Consider the following 17,187-nt stretch of genomic DNA (forward strand, 5'->3'; position numbering starts at 1 on the left):
ATACTACCTAGCTCTGCCCTCACTGCTGAGCTACCTAGTGAGCATGCTGCCCAGCAGGGTCCAGAGTGCTACTGACAAGTGAGTGTGGGATTCTCTTTGGTTGTGGAACGTTTATATTTACAAAAAATATAGCTAGGAATATGCTTCTAAATTCTAAGGCATTTTGTGACAAACTTAGAAATATGCAATGTCCTTACAGAATTTACCCCCAGGCTGACTTCAGGTCTATTTCTTTGTCTGTTGGATCTAGCCTTAGTGTCAGGTTCCCAACTTAACAAATGGATTGGGTGCAGAAAGGTAACTGACCTTGAGGTGCTTGGGGTGGGCAGCGGTGAGCCCAGACTCAATGCTCTCCGTGGCTTTGAACTCACTGAGCGCCTGCACAGGGTTCACATGCTTCTTCTGCGATGCCCTCTTGATCTTGGCCTGTGTCTCGTCCTGCTCCTCTCTCTTCACCAATGGCTTCTTCTCAGGGGCCTTCATCTTCCATGACACAGCAGGAAAGTTGAGGGAAGCCATGCCCTGCGACTTCTGGGATTTGGTGGTGGCTGCATAGGATGCCGTCACTGTCTGTACCGCAGCATTCATCACAGTCAGAGCTTGCTTTTTCTTCCAGCTTCAAATGCAAATTTCATCCTTGGGCTCACTCTGATGATTACAATGTTTCCTACGTCGGGTTTGCAGCTGAAGCCTGACAGTAGCTTTTGCCTGGGCAACAATTTAGCCTTTACCTTATTTGTGATTACTATAGCTATAAACTATAATTTTGCTGTCTTATTTAAATTTTATGAACCTGAATTTTTTTTTACACTAACTTTTCTCAGTGAAGTCCACTATGAAGCTGAATAAATAAAGAATGTGTTTAATTAGCCAACCCCTACTTCCGTTTTGCCTCTTCTGAAAACTGGAGCTGACTGCTTAAAAGTCAACTGCTTTTTAAAAAATATTCTCTACACCTATGCAGAATGTACATACTAACAAGAGTCATGTATCTTTAAGTTCTTTACCTCAATCAACAAGTGTTTATTAATAAAATAAAGCTGTGTCAGGTACGACTTTACAGTAACAGCAGACTGAAGAAAGCACAAGCCACTACATAATTCTCAATGAAATTATAGCAGGTAGGTGACTGTTACATGACAACAGTAAGAATAATAGCCAGTACATGTGCATAATGATTTACAAGTTAATGCTCCTCGCAACAAATCCTGGAGGCATCTTTAGTTCTTATTTTACGGTTGAGAAAACTATGCTCTAAAGATGTCAGTAACGTGGCTAGGACCTGTGGTTTTTCCTCGCCTCAATTTTCCAGTAACTGTACCTTAGGGGGTACTGTGTCACGAGGCCAGCTCAGTTCTGCTCAGCAGAATGGTGCCAGGGGTAGGATCTTAGCCTGGCTTGGTTGCCCACTTAACACCCAAGAACTGGAGAGATGTGCGGATAGGTCCAAAGGGGAGACCGCTCCACAAGGAGCCACGCTTCTACCTTGGCTCCACAAGGTGGCAGCCACACTGCTGTGAGTTGCTCTGGACATGGCTGTGGCTTTAAGTGGCAGAAACAGGAAGGAGGAAAGCAAAGTGATGTTGTTTTAGTGTTTAAAAGGATGTGTATATTCTTGTATGCATGTGCTAGTGTATTTATAGAGGAGAACCAAAGAAGTAGTAGTAGTATTATTGTACTCCATACTGTATTTTATATGTTTGAACTGTAATGAAAGAATTTGATATCTGACACAGACTGTACTGTATTCTCTTACCCTACACCAGCAACCTCACCCTTGTGTTCTATTTTGCTACCTGCGTATTGCATGATGTTCAAGATGATCATTTTGTCCATTGTACAATTGGTTATTCTTTCAGAAGGAAATTTCCTGGGTTCCGTGTGCTAGTAACTGTGGCCGCGCTTGCAATTCCTTATTCCTGAAGCTGGCCACAATGTATTATTAGCTGACAGAAAGCAAACCAACTATCAGTATCACAAGGGAAAGGAGTTTTATATACACTGAATGATTGAAGGAATTGAAGACACCCGATGCTCCCCGGCTTGTTGGTAATCAACATAGTGAATTTTGGCCATGGGATAAAGAGTTAAGAGTCCCTGAGGAGAGCACTCCATCTCAGAAAGGATTAGTGGTCAGGATTGAAGACTTGGACTATAGACTCCATGCTGATGCTCAGGAAACCTCGGGCCCCACATGCAAGCCAAGGTCCCCATCATGGCGATGGGTGCTCTGCTCTAGATTCTTTCTCCCCTGGAGGCAGCTGCTTTTCTTCAGGCACTGGGGGTAACTCAGGCGCTTTCTGTCCACACCTCGCCACTGTGAAGCGACTCATGTGAAGGGCTTCCTCGTAGCCTGGAAGAGTGTCTAACGAGGAGGGCTGCTGGCCCAGGGAGCTGTGGGAGGGAGCCATGGCCAGAATTCTCCGAGCTGCAGAGCCAAACACTGACTGCAGGGCTGTGAGGGAGGAAGAGGCAGAGCTGACTCAAACATGTTTTCAGACCTCAGATGCTTAACATTGCTCTAGGCCCTTACATGGAGTCCAAACTCCTTGACATACCCTGCCACAAAATATACAAAAATCCCATGAAGCTTAATTATCTATGCTTCAGGTTCTGCTAGAATCATTTGTCTTCTCTGGTGTATTCGAATAATCAGCACTGTGTTCCCGTATCTCACTCCATACCCTTCCTCTAGATCCCTTTACACCCACCTACGCATATCACAGACTCCAAGCTTTATGCTTTCTCTAAAATGAGGTGAGAAAAGGGAGGTAGGAAAGGTAAACAACAGCATGCTATATTGTACTGTTTTCAAAGTAAATATTGCAGTGTTTTGCTATTTCCTCTTCCACCTTGTATTTATGATCTAATTTTAGTAATGAATAAGGATCGAAGGGATGCTGATGTAGAAAACTGAATGTACCAACACTGGGAGGATACAGAACTAAAAGTACACAACACTCATTTCTTTAAAAATACAAAACAATACAGACTACAGAAAATTTTGGTGTTCACAAAATTTGAGACATTTTGAGAGCTATGTTTAGCATTTGAAAATAGATTATAAAGCTATTTAGAAGCTTATAAATAAATTTAGTTTATGATAAGGGTTTATCGGGATAATAAGTAGGGAGCTAGATCTTTCTCAAATGTGAGGAGGAGATGGAGGGTGGGGAGAACAGAGAGGGGAGGGAGGTGAAGAAAGGAATGAAGATGTGCTGTGTACGCAAGCCAGCTGCATGCAGGGAAGTAATCTCTATGTAGTGCACAGAGGGACTGATTGATTGATTGATTCATTGATTGATTGATTGATTTTTGCAGTACCAGGGATTGGACTCAGGACCTTGCACTTGCTAGGCAAGCACTTATTTTACTGAGCTATCTCCCTGGTCCCATGGGTTATTAATACAAGACAGAAATAAAACAAAATACTCTAAACTGTGTACTTCTCCCTATAAAATGTTTCCAACATTGTCTCTAACTTTCCACTTCTTTCTTTATACTGTCACCAGCCAGACAAATGTTTGAGAAGATTTGAGCACCAGTAAGATCCCAGATCAAAGGGCTATCCAGATAGCTCAGTGGACTAAAGTGCCTGCTTAGGCAGAGCACAGCGGCTGGGGTTCAATCCCTGGTGTGCTGTGCCGGCCCCACCCCCAGGGCATGCTGAGATGGCCATTGAGACTGGGCAAGGTGGTACACGCCGGTAATCCTAGCACTTGGGAGGCTGAAAACAGGAGAATCACTATGAGTCCAATCTATGTAGTAAGACCCTGTAGACCCTATAAATCCTGTACCAAATACATTAAAAAAAATCCAGATCAATAATCCATTAGTTTTCTGGAAATTAAAATAGTTCTGAGTCCTAGAAGCTGTAAGGTTATTCGATCAGTGTTACAATCCCTGTATGGTCTCCTAATCGTTCATTTCAACCCAGGTCTCTTCCCCGTGTCAGGTTAGTGTACTCACAAGTAATGGTGTTCTGGAGGGTGTCGTGGTCAAAAGCAATGACAGTCACTTCATAGGGTGGCTGGCCTTCGTTTTCCCCATTTTGCTGGCGAATGAGACAGCAGCGGAAGCACAGTGAAGTTAGGCCACAGAGCAGGATCAGGGCACCAACTACCACCAGCAACCTGTAGGAGCCCAAGAGTAGGAAACTCAGACCTGGCTTGCTTCAGCACTGGCATCATCTATCTTTAATGTCTGCCTTTCCACTCTTGCTGACATTTTACATTAAAAAAAAGATTCTAACTCACTTATACATATATACTTCCTTATTTGTTAGTAGGACTAAGCAATTGACTAGAATATATGAGATAATTAAGATCATTTGCAGGAGCTGCTTTCCACTTAGTACTGAGGTACAATTTGCAAAGATATTTCTTGAGCAGAACCCATGAGGACATAAAAATCTTTTGGTCTCAATAGAGGAGACTGCATTCAAATAGGATACAACTAACGTCTTAGAGATTAATGACTATGAAAGTAACTATACTCCAGGAGGTACTAAGTAGGGAGATTGTCTCAAATATTTTCCCTGTTCTCTCTCTCTCTCTCTCTCTCTCTCTCTCTCTCTCTCTCTCTATATATATATATATATATATATATATATAATCATATATAGTATATATGATCATAGTATATACAGTGTATATGATCATAGTATATATTATATTATATATGTACTGTATATAGTATATAATTAATGAGCTTGTAAAATAAAATACCTTGTTGGGTATTGCAAGTGACACTTACCATATATACCACAGATGTACCCAGTCTGTGGTCAGGCAGCTATGGAGAAAAATAAAGTTTATTTCAGTAAAAATCCCAAATGTGAGTTACAATATAAAATGATGCCATTATGATAACGGCCACTAAGACTATAATTTTTCAAGTTCTAGGTCATGAGCTAATTCTATTACGAAATGATGAAAATAGTATTTTATGCCATGCATGATATGATATGGTGCAAATTATTTTGTAAAATCACTATAAAAGAGAAAATCATAGTGATCATATAAAGTGTTAATAGAAAAGAGAACTATGACTGTTGCAAATAATTATGAAGGAATTTGCCAAAAATAATTTGGAACATCTATCTATCTATCTATCTATCCATATTTTTAGGGAAGGGTCTACAGGGTGTTCAGGGTCTCACTACTAGATTGGATTCATAATAATCCACCTGTTTACAGCCTCCCAAGAGCTGGGATTACAGGGGGGAGTCACCACACCTACTCTCAAATGCCTCCTCAGCATGCCTCAGGGGCGGGGCAGGCACAGCAGGCACGGGGATCAAACTTTAGGGCCCTGTGCCTGCTTTCAGGCTCTTTAATTCACTGAGCTATTTGGCTGGCTCTGGAACATATTTCTACAGAGTGAATTGGCCACATGCTGAGCTGGACCCGTCGTCAGGCATGCTCAGCTGGCCACTAAGTGCAGGCGTGGTGGCACAGGCCTGCAATCCCAGCATTGGGGAGGCTGAAAACAGGAGGATCACTGTGAGTCCAAGCTGTGTAGTGAGACCCTGTACCAAATACATAAATGAAAAAAAAAAAAAAAAAGAAAAGAGTGAATTGGGAAATTGATATGAAAACGTTTGTATATATTTGAGATCAAAAGAATGCAAACAGGACATTTCAGTTAAAAGCAGGAAAGTCATCAAGTTTATGTTTCACAAGCTCTTGCGACACCCTTACATGAAAACTGCCACATCCCTAATGCCCATGGGCACTGAGACCAACCAGGGAAGGGGAAAAAGTTCCCTATGATGAAAGCTAACTAAATACTCTCACTTACGCTCTGGCAACTGTAACTTTCCCTGTAGGGGGTTGAAAGCTGAGGATTTCATGGAGGAAGCAGCATAGGAATAGAGGGAGGGTAAAGCAAAGTATTTGCATATTTTATAGATTAGTAACTTCAGTTCTTTACTGACACCTTATAATACTTCCATCTTTTTTTTTTTGTCTTTATCAGACAGTGTCTCACTATGCCTGTATTCATCTATTGAAATCTATTCCTATGCTCTTTTTTTTTTTGCCACATATTTATAGAAAGAAGTATTTGTTTTTTTCATTGAACCTTTTATACCTATGGATTTTTTTTTTTTTCATTCATCGTGTGTTCAAAACCCTTTAGTTTTACACTAGATTCTGGTTCTATAGGAAAGGACTTCCCTGTAGTGATAGGCTGTCTAAAACCTAAAGCCTCGCACAATGTCAAGGAGCCCGAGTCCAAGGTGCATGTGTGTTGCAGGTGCTCTTCTCTTATTGCTGGGACAAATACCCGACCCTCAAAAGTAGGGAAGGAAAGCTCACAGTTGGGTGGAGGTTTCAGCTCATACTAGGCTGGCTCCAAGGCAGAGCGGCAGATGGCAGAGAGCAGCCTTTCTTGGCCTGGAGAGCAAAAGGAGGGGCACCTGCTCAGGCAGTTAGCTAGCTTCTCTCTCCTTACACTGTAGTGGAAATTACCTGCCCCAGGGCAGGTGAAGCATATACACCCACAATAATCAGTCACAGACTCCAGAAGCCACACCATGACTGCATGAGGCTTGGGGGAGCACAGCTAGACACAACCATAACGGTGTGATAAGTAATCAAGGTTAGCACTGCTTCCGTGACTTAATACGTGGTTTCTTTCAGCCTGAACAAATCTTTTTTCCTCTTTTCTTTTCATTTTTCTTTCGTTCCTTCCTTTCTCCCTTCCTTTCTTCCCTCTTTCCTTCCTTTTCCTTCCTTCCTTCCTTCCTTCCTTTCTTCCTTCCTTCCTCCTTTCCTCCCCTCATTCCTTCTTCCCTCCTCCCTATTCCTTCCTTCCTTGTTTCCCCTTCAATACTGGGGCTTAAACTCAGAGCCTCATGTGTAAGTATTTTTCTTTATGTTCTGCATGACTGCATGAAACTCATTTGTGACAGCCTCAGTTTATAGAATAACTCAGTCAAAATGATAGATCAATGAATTCTGCAACAAATATTAACTTCCCTAAGAACTGGACATTGCTTTTTGAATTTCAAGTAGGCATTCTCCTTTGGAAATCACCTAAGCAGATAAGCCAGTGACTAGATAATGAATCCTGTCTGGCCTGCTGAGTCACAGAGAAGCAGGGCCAGGAAAGCCTTTTGCAAGTCTCTGACTACATAAATCGAGACGAATTGTGCTGCTTTGTTTGGAAGATGAGCTTTGGAAAAAATGCTGTCAGCAATATTATTTTGAGTACATAGAATGACACGTATATGTCTGTGACAGTAGGCAGCTGTCCACTTAATTAGCAAAAAAGGGAAGTTATGGTGCTCTAATGACCTTTTGACCTGTGTTTGAATATTGACATTCTGTCTGTTTTTCCTCCCAGCTCAAACTTCTAGGTACTCACTGTTCGGGATTCACACAGCTCTCCTCACATCGCGCTCCAGGAAGCTGCAGGAAGGGAAATAGTCTCAGACAGGGAAATCGTCTTACCTACTGTGGCCAGCGGCCTCGCAAGCAGAGCTCGTGGCTGTGGTGTGAGGAGGCACGTTCATAAGGTCAGGCTCTACTCAGGACTGTGACTTGAGACGCTTATCACTCCCTGCTTGCTGATTTGGAGCCAGAGAACTTGGAAGAGATATTTATCTCACCTGTAGGGATCTGTTTGTTTTTAACAGTGAATGAATCTTCCTGCCTGTGAGTGAAAGGCAGCACTTTATAGCAATTTGTTTATCCTGGAAATTTCCATACGTGTCCTTCAAAGTGTTTTGTTGGTGCTCATTTCTGTGTAGTTCTGGACTGAATTTTTCCTCATTGCTCTTTTTTTGCCCTCAATACATCAAATATTAGCATACAAGACAAGAAGCGGGGGCTTACTGAATAACTTAGGCGTGCTAATCAGACTATTAATTTGTAGCATTGCATAACATATTTCTTTATAATAATCCTGTAGGTGGGTATCTTTAATCTCAGTTTGAAGGGTAAAAAGAAAAAGGCAGAGGGATGAGTAATGTGACCAGTGACATGCACCCATTGATGTAGCCAGAATTCAAGTCTGACTGTACCACTGTGACTATGTGCCGAATGAATTAATACAAACTGATGACAAGTTTGATCCCACAGTCCCTTGATGGTGCCATCATTCCTTTCCATTCCTCATAAACAAGAGCAACAAAACAAAATAAAAAAACTCTTCCACTCCATCTATCTTATATCTCAGATGACTTCCTCCTTGAAAGACCCCTTTAGACGCAAACTTTATTTTCAGGAGCTGTTTCAGTCTTCCAAAAATTTAAATGACCTAAGTTTTCAGAAATGCAACAACATTCTGATGTTGATAGGACAGACAGTTGTATCTATTTTATGCTGAGAAGGAGAGGAGTGGAGGACCTGTGTGTTCAAAGTGTATCAGGTAGAAAGAGTTTGCAAAAGGACTAGGAGCCACCCTCAGCAGGTGGCATCGGAGACACTGCAGGTTATTGCTTTTGTTTTTACTTGAGAACTTCCCAAAAGAAAGGCCCAGCTGTTTGTTTCCTGGGCACACCCCTGATCCTTTGCTTCACTTTCTTCACTAAAGTTAAAAGAAATCTAAGATGCTCAGCAGATATTTGCGACCCCTCAGAATGCTTGCAGATAGAGGAAAAGAGAAGTAAAGGGAGGAGAAGGAAAAGGAAGAGAAACAAGATAGAAAAAAATACAAGGCAAAAAGAGGACTTTAAGATTCTGATTACTGACAATTATGAAGCAAAACAGCCAGCTCTGGACAGGAGTGTGATATAATCCAGCTTGTATATTTGCTGCGCGATTTTGTTAGATTTTATGCTTATATCCTGGATCATTCTGATGATGGTCTAGAATCCTTCAGTCTGATGATCCCTTTCTCAACAAAGGGATTTTTTTTTTTTTTCCAACTATGAGATTACTCACAGGCTACTGATTCACAGTGGGAGAAATAAAGGATCCAAAATATTTTTAAAGAGTCCCCCACTTTCACCCACCTGGAAATTGCACTTAGAGATTTATCAGTCCATTTTTAAAAATTGAGATAGGTTCTAATTTGCTCTGATTGAGACCAAACTTGTGCTCCTCCTTGCCTACACTTTCCAGGGGTCGTCCCTCTGTTACCTCTGGAATGCAGGCTCCTATGCTGGTAGAATCATACTAGAGCTGATGTAGGAAATTCCAGTTAGTGGAATTGTGTGTAAATTATCCCAAGTAGAACTTATTTGGGATTTTGAGGAATAGTGGTAATATACTCAATGAGAGAAAAATAATTCTCACTTCTAAAATGCTCTAGCTGGCCGAGGAGATAGCTCAGTGGTCTAAGCACCTGCCTGGCAAGTGCAAGGACCCAGGTTCAATCCCGGGTACCACATGCCCACTGTGCGGGCCACCGAAACTGGGTTGGTAGCGCATTCCTGTAATCCCAGCTCCGGGGAGGCTGAGATAGGAAGATCACTACAAGTCCAAGCTATGTAGTGAGACCCTGTACCAAATAAATAAATAAATGAATAAATAAATAAATAAGTAAATATTTTAAATGCTGTAGCTCTCCTACAATTCTCTATGAGTGTGTATGTGTGTGTGTGTGCGTGCCTAAACCCTGGGCCTCCACACTGATCTACAGCCCAAACCCTTCTTTAAAAAGTCTTATTTATTTGTTTGGTACAGGGTCTCGCTGTGCAATTCTCGCAGTGCCCCACCACGCCCGGTTTCTGGCCAGCATAGCTCCGGGGCCAGTGTGGCATGCCATACCAGGGATCAAAGCCCGGTCCTTCTGCTTGCCAGGCACCAAACCCTTTCTATTAATTTTTTTTTACTATGTGACAAGCTCTCACTGAATTGCACACGCTGAGCTCAGACTTCCTTCCTCATCCTCCAGAGTGCTGGCTTTGCAGATGATCATCGCCACACCCGGCTGACTGCGATGTCTGTCTCTCTTTTTGTGAGCGTTAACATTAGTCACATGTGTTACCCAGCAATCCCACAAAATTAAGAGACTAAGGCACCAACTCCTTTCCTCACTACTTCCTAGATTCTGTATTTTTCTTTCTACCTCATCCATTTTCTACAAGATTCCTCTGAGAGCTGATGGACCTGAAAAAAAAAAATGCCTTCTCCATCCTGCCTTTGCACGGCTGCACTCACCTGAATGAAACAGGCCAGAACAGAGGCCGTCAGGATCTGGGCAGGAATCACTCCCATCGGGCTGGACACCTGCTCCCGCATTACACACTGGGTATCCGCGGCCTCTTCTCCATCCTGTGCGGCACGTGTGACTTCTTGATCTACAATTCTTAAGGAGAGAAACTTTTCTCATCAATAAATCAGATTTTCCTTCTGTCGCTTCCTCTCCCTCTGACTTTTGTTTTTGACAGTACTTCTCTTCTCTTTCCTCCTGGCTTCCTGCTCTATATTTCTGATTTTATTGAGTCTGCATTTGTTTCCTTTTGCCCTTTTCTATCCTGCTATTAGCACTTTCTATGTTTTCATTTTTTTCCCCCTTGCCTGTTCCCAATACGAAAACATTCAAGGAAGACACATTTGCCCTTTAAGTTAGATGGTTTCCTAATCATTGATGAGAAGCCTGGCTTTGAGGAAGGCCAAAGGCAGATTGGGGATGAACAGATATGTTCTTGTCTTCATCAGAAAGCAGGTAATGCTGCTTGGTCCTTTATCACTGGGTTCCAGGGTGATTGTTGGAGGTTGAAAGTCACCCTGCCAATCTCCTTTCACCCCCTATTCATGTGATTAACGCTCCCCCTCCTTGGTCTTTGCAGCTCTACCTTTACTATGTTGATAATCAACTCTCCTGGTTCTGGGTCATTTATTCTTAACCACTGAAGTAGAATTGAGCAGCTGCCAAATGAACTGGAAAGCCGTCCCATCTTTAGGATGAGGAGATTTGAAAACGAGAACTTCCAGGTGATTTCAAACATGGTCTCCTTTAGTCTGACTTCAATTTCCATTGAAACAGAAAAGCCAGACGTGCAAACATATGTTTCAAAACTGGCTTCCAAGATGTATGAATTTTTTTGTGTATGTTTTTATTATTTGCCCTTGTTTCTATCCTTTCTTCTCTCCCCTTCCCTATCTCTCCTCCTCCTCCTCCTCCTCCTCCTCAGGCTTCCTCCATCTTGTTCATCTTTGCTGGTAAAAGAGTGTTGTGATTGAGAATACAACCAGTTCTTCAGCAGCTAGGTGCAGTGACATGCAACTGTAGGCCCAGGTATAAGGGAGATTGAGGCAGGAGGATCACTTTAGCTTAGGGTTTTGAGACCATCCTAGGAGACAAAATGCGACCCCAATCTTAAGATAAAGAAAAGATAAAGAAAGGAAAAAGAAAATCTTGTCACTCTAGAAAATAAAATCTAAGGTCACAGAGAAAAAAATAATAAGCACATGTGGAAGGAATCTGGAATACTTGAATATATCTATTGGAATGAATGGAGCAGTTATACTCAAGTGGGTAATCTTACTTAATTCAAGGTATTTGGCAAGAATATTAGATATTTAGTCTACAATTATATCAGTCTCATCAGAATGGAGTAAAACCAATTTGGTGTTTTTTTAACTCTGAAAGGTAGTTATTGAAGAAACTGGTGGTTGGGACTAGTCACGTTCCAGAAGGCTCTCACACAGCATGACTCTGTGCTATGAAAAGGGAAAACAGAAACATTTTCTCTTCACGTAAAGAAACCAAAGAAGAACAGAATATCCTGCTAAGATATTGATCATTATAATTTATTTCTTTCAAAACTAAGTGAATAGTGATGTCTTTCAAAGTAAAGTTAATGCAGTTAAGATGAAGAATGTTTTCCAAATTAAATAAAAACTTGGCAAGGTGAAAGGTATTATATATGACAAGAAGACCAAGACTTTAGTTATGACTCCTCACTAAATAATTATGTAGTTTCCCTTGTCATTTCCCACTCGTAAAACAGGAATTAAGTGCCTACTTGGCCTGTATTAGATGTGATTTCATAGAGAAAATAAAATGAAAGACAAGAAGTGTTTCTCCCTTTCCTTACTATGGGCTGAAGTGAGGGAATGCCGAACTATGTCTTTAGCCCCTCTGCTTTTCAGTACTGGGGTTCATTTTCAGGGTGCCCTATCACTGAGCTACATTCCCAGCCTCATTTCTATTGGTATTTGACACAGGGTCTTTTTAAAGTACCTTGACTGGGCTGTAACTTATGACCTGCTGTGTCAGGAGATGCTACTATTTTAGATGATTACCTGGCTCTGTGTGTGTGTGTGTGTGTGTGTGTGTGTGTGTGTGTACATGTGTGTATGGGTTCACATGTGTGTTGGGAACTAAAATTGAATATGGGCTCACCCTTGCTAGCCAAGTACTCTACAATTGAGCTAAACTGCTAGCAGAACCTTTTTTATATTTTTATTTTGATAGAGGATCTTAATATATTAACCAACTTGACTTCAAACCTTCAATCTTCTTGCCTTATTCTCCTGAATAGGCACGGGGGATTATAGGCATGTGCTGTTGTGCTTATCAAGAAGGAATTTTGAGTAGATTATTTCTATTCTATAACACATCCCTGGGAAGCATCATCAACATTTCTCCTCTCTTTTACTTGTTAGAGAAACAGTAAAACATCCTGGCTAGAGACCAGGCTTGGTAGTGCATGCCTGTAATCCCAGTGCTGGGAAGGCTGAAAACAGCCAAGCTGTATAGAGAGACCCTGTACCAAATACATTTAAAAAAAAATCATGGCTAACCACCTAGCTAGAATACCTGGGACTAATAACTTCCTTTTTCACTTATTAGCTGTGTGATCTTAGAGAAGTTTTATGGCAATGTTCACTTCACAGACTTCAGAAGAATAAATAAGTTACTATATGTACAATTCAAATAATAGTCCCAATAACAAATTTTATGTTATCTAAGATGATTTCCTTTTTAATTATATTTTGCTAATGATCCCCTTTTAAAATGCTGGATAACCAGTGTGTACATTGTTACAGCAGGCCCTCCCTCTCTAGACCATCTTAGCTTTTCTAATACAGCTCTCTGGTTCTTGCATATTTTCCTTTGCTAACTGCCATCTGTTTCCCAGCCAAGCCAGCCTCCACCGGCACCAGCAGGTCTACATTACCAGGACTTTCCCCCTTGTTGCGCTTTCCTCTTGTGTGACCGCCATCACCCTCTTTGCCCTCCAGCTTCCTAATAGGTTTGAACAAAATAGGTTTCCGTTAATGACTACCTTGTTTTTCTTTCTTAGAATTACTATTACCATTTGTGTTTTCTCACCGGACTTTTACCTGGGAAAATAAGCCTTCTTTTTTGTCCTAATGAAGGTACTTATGCCTTGTGAGGATGTTAACCAGAGGGTCTCTTCAAGGCTTGATTAGAGAGAATTCAGACGTGAAGACTGCAAAGGATATACATGGGTGGGGACAGAGGAGATTGACCTCACTGTAACCCAACAGAACCCTGTGTGGTTCCATTAAACTGTGATTCATTAACTTGTGCCCACAGTGTTAAGGACTTAGATTGGAATCAACAGAAGGTGCATGAATAAGACCTTTTCACCTACACCTTGGGAAATTGTTGGACAAGCTCTGAAACAAATGGTTCCTTTGTTACTTACTTACTGATTACTTGCTTTTGGTTCCTTTGATTATTTGCTTTATGTTCTTTACTAAGCCAGTTGGCGCACCATGAATTCCCTTCCTCTCTCTCTGCCTCAGTGAAATAGAAGCTAAGACTACTATTACTCTGAGGCATCAACATGAAGTGACAAAGATTTGAACAGTGCTTAGGGCCAAAGTCATTGCTTCAAGGCTCGATGAGATGACAGAAAAGGTCCATTCCATTTTTAAACTACTGTGAGTTGCGACCTCAGAGGCATGGAAATTTTGTTAGAGGGTTAGGTTTAAAGAATGAAGCCAGACAGAGGCATTCAGCAGATCCGAGATGCATTAGCTTTGCATGTCATGGTTAGGATTGTGCCTAGACGTTCCCCTAAAGCCTCCTATGCTCCTAAGTGTGGCTTTTGGGAGGTTGCTGCATATGGGATGCGTGAATACAGGTTATGGGTGTGTGGTACTAAATTAGACCACTGATTAGTTTAGTGTACTTCTGGGTGAGGCTGAGTGGATTTTACCAGAGACAAGAGCTCCACCCTGGGAGTTGGTGGTACCAGCCAACAGGCTTGTAGCCTGAATGGGATAAACGGGAAAGAGAGGCTGTGTGCTGCCTGTCTTGCTCTAACCTGTTTCTCCCCCGCCATGCTGTCCTACATCAGTGATAGCCAACAAGGGACTGCAAACTTTATGAACTAAAAGAGCTCTTTCCTTCTTGAAATTTGGATGTTGGGTATTTTGTCTTAGTAATGAGAAAATTAACTAATACAGTCATGTAACTCAGAAGCACAAAATAGGCGAGCAGCAATATAAACAGTTTATCTCATAGTGTCTCCATCAGAAACATACACACAGGGCCCGGGGAGATAGCTCAGTGGAGTAAGTGCTTGCCTGGCAAGTACAAGGTCCTGAGTTCAGTCCCTGGTGCCACCACCAAAAAGAAAGAAAGAAAGAAAGAAAGAAAGAAAGAAAGAAAGAAAGAAAGAAAGAAAGAAAGAAAGATGAACACAGATGAACTGTGTCCTTTGCTTAGGGTCTCAGAAGGCTGGAATCATGCTGGTTGGGCTGCATTCTTATGGAAAGGCTCACCTGGGGAAGGATCCATGCACAAGCTCCTGCTGTCAAGACGCATTTCTTTGGAGCTGTGAGATCAGTACATGCTTGCTTTTTGAGGTCTAAATAGAGAGATATAGGAGAGGTAGAAAACAGCATGTTGGCTTACAGGAGAGGTGTAAAAAAATGGGGAGTTATAATCAAACTTCTCTAGAAAAGCAGAATAAAATGTGTACAAATATGTAGAAAGGAATGTATGGCTATAGGATCTGACAAGTGGACATCTCCTGGGCATGCCAGATAATGACAGTCCAGGAGAGTGAGTGTTACGATTCCAGTGATAGGGTGAATTCTCCGAAGAGTAAACTGTGTGTTGTTTCAGTCTAAGGCCATCTACTGGATAAATTTTTCCTTACTAGGGAGGTTAGTTTTTTTGTTTGTCAAGCTTTCATTCTTTGCATAAGCCCGCCCACATTATGGATTGAAGTCTCTTTCATTAGAATAATGCACGTGTTAAGCTCATAGCTGAACACCCTACCTCGGGCACCCCATAGCCTATGCCAGCCAACAAATAAAATTCACCACCACTGACGTAGCTGTTTAATATTGAATTTCGGTCGGAGAAGATAAAAATGTTCAGAAAGTAGATTATAGTAATGGCTACCTGATATCGTAAATGTATTTGGTGTCACTTTGATCCGTATACCAGAAATGGTTAAAATTGCAACCGCTTTAGGGGATCTAAAATAATTAACTTATTGTGAGAATGAAAAATTGCCATTTTCATTGTGATGCTATTCTGCTATTCATTAATTCATTATCATGAGGCATTTCCTGAGATTCTACTTGAGTGACAAACTTGATGATTGCAGAGATGTGTCTGACGCATGCAGGGCCTGATTTCCTGGTACTCACAGCCACGGGACCTAGAAAGGGCTTTGGGTGATAAAGATCACGTGACCTTTTTTTTTTTCCCGTTAATTAATGCACTTTTAGTGCACGTTTTCAGTGCATAAGATTACATTCATCATGGGGAGTTTGCATGGGGACACAGGTAGTCTTCTCAAAAGCTGACTTGGCAAACACCTATTTGCTGCATGGTGAGTTCTGGTGGACTGTGCTACAGAGTAAAACGTTAAATGAGAGATAAAGCATTTTCAATTTGGGACTGGATATTTTGCACAGAAAAAGAGTCCAGAGAACATAGGGCTGGCCAAATAACTCAGCAGATTAAAACATCTGCAAGCAGGTGTAGGGGCTGGTGGTTCAATCCCTGGGCCTGCCGCTGAGACAGCAGTTGAGACTGAACGTGGTGGTGCATGCCTGTAATCCCAGCACTTGGGAGGCTGTAAACAGGTGGATCACTATGAGTCCGATCTATTAGTAAGATCCTGAACACCCTGTAGACCCTTCCCTAAAATACAAAAAAAAAAAAAAAAAAAAAAAAAGAAAGAAAGAAAAAGAAAAGAAAGAAAGAAAGAAAACAGGAAGGAGGAAATGTAATTCTAATCAGACTCTGAACTTTGGTGATTTTTCCCAGCTGATTACCTAAAAACTTTATGTATTTGTTAATTTTATAATCTTCCATTATTTAGCATCTCCTTTTAATTTTTCCTGTAGTAGCTCAAGGCAGGTTTCAGGTATTGCATAATTTTGCACATAAATACTTCAGAAAATATCTCTTTATAGATTTTTTTTTTAAAGTACGTGTAACTTTAGCGATTATTTATTTTCTGGCCATAAGATTGGGAGGTGAAAAAATAGGTGAAGATTCTATCTGTACACGTGCATAGATATACATATAAGGATCCGATGGAAGAGTCTTTGCCACCTGAGGCAATGATGGGTCAGCCTAGAAGGAGGTCTCTTCTAGGTTGTTTAAAAGGGGTGAATATTACTACTAATAGTTGTGACTATTGTTTATGGAGTTCTCATTATATTCCAAGGACAATGCTTGGCTTATATACTCATAGTATCCCAAATTTATATAAACAAAGACATAGATTATGTGTTAAAGGACAAAAGACCAGGACAAAAGACCAAGGGAAAGATTTGAACTAGGTGTCTAATTCCAAAGGCTCTCTGCTGCTGTGTTGCACTGTCATTGTACAAAACAGTACATCGCTTTGAGTGCTAACATTGCCCAACACTTAAAAAAATCATCTGGAACTCACCTCAAATTCCTAAGTCTTTTGTCACTTAAAACAGTGACTATTAAGAGGAAAAATCTGTGACTCATCAAAGACACCATGAGAAGAAAATGTGCCCCGAAGAAACTAACAAAGGTGAATGTTGAAATCAGGCGATCTGACCCTAATGATCGCTCTTGTGCAACTCGAATATAACTTACTCTATTGAATTTCACTTTCATATCTGATGCGTGGAACAGTGCATTTTCTTTCTCATAGAAAATATAGTTTTCCCTTTCCAAAAAAAAAAAAAAAAAAAAAAACCAACTTTGTGAAATATCATGAAACAGCATCAGAATCACTACTTTTTCCACCTGAAATAGACAAAGGCCAAGAGTTTGCCTCAGCCAACTTCCCAGTATGAAGCAAGGCAT

General features: G+C 41.2%; 1 protein-coding gene across 3 annotated transcripts; it reads right to left on the minus strand.

Annotated features, from left to right (window-relative positions):
• Nucleotides 1-991: 991 nt before the first annotated feature.
• Tmem52b (transmembrane protein 52B) lies at nt 992-10,703 on the minus strand. Of its 3 annotated transcripts, none has more exons than XM_023709562.1 (6): nt 10,597-10,703; nt 10,113-10,260; nt 7,372-7,415; nt 4,756-4,794; nt 3,970-4,133; nt 992-2,455 (listed from the first exon to the last, which is right to left on the minus strand). In XM_023709562.1, exons 1-6 carry the CDS (start codon nt 10,608-10,610, stop codon nt 2,214-2,216), a joined length of 651 nt encoding a protein of 216 aa, XP_023565330.1. In that variant the 5' UTR covers nt 10,611-10,703; the 3' UTR covers nt 992-2,213. The 3 variants fall into 3 exon arrangements, with proteins under 3 accessions (XP_023565330.1, XP_023565331.1, XP_023565332.1); XM_023709563.1 differs by having other exon boundaries at nt 10,513-10,675; XM_023709564.1 differs by lacking the exons at nt 7,372-7,415; nt 10,597-10,703 and adding an exon at nt 7,458-7,659 and having other exon boundaries at nt 10,113-10,194.
• Nucleotides 10,704-17,187: the final 6,484 nt, after the last annotated feature.

Source organism: Octodon degus, unplaced genomic scaffold (genome assembly GCF_000260255.1).
Source record: "Octodon degus isolate 3935 unplaced genomic scaffold, OctDeg1.0 scaffold00012, whole genome shotgun sequence".
Taxonomy (NCBI): Eukaryota; Metazoa; Chordata; class Mammalia; order Rodentia; family Octodontidae; genus Octodon; species Octodon degus.

Bases quoted from the DNA above. Each gene is read 5' to 3' on its own strand.
- Tmem52b (XM_023709562.1), bottom strand. The intron at 4,134-4,755 runs GTAAGTGTCACT...GGGCTCCTACAG, and splicing joins GTACATCTGTGGTATATATG to GTTGCTGGTGGTAGTTGGTG. The intron at 2,456-3,969 runs GTGAGTACACTA...CCTCCCTCACAG, and splicing joins CCTCCAGAACACCATTACTT to CCCTGCAGTCAGTGTTTGGC.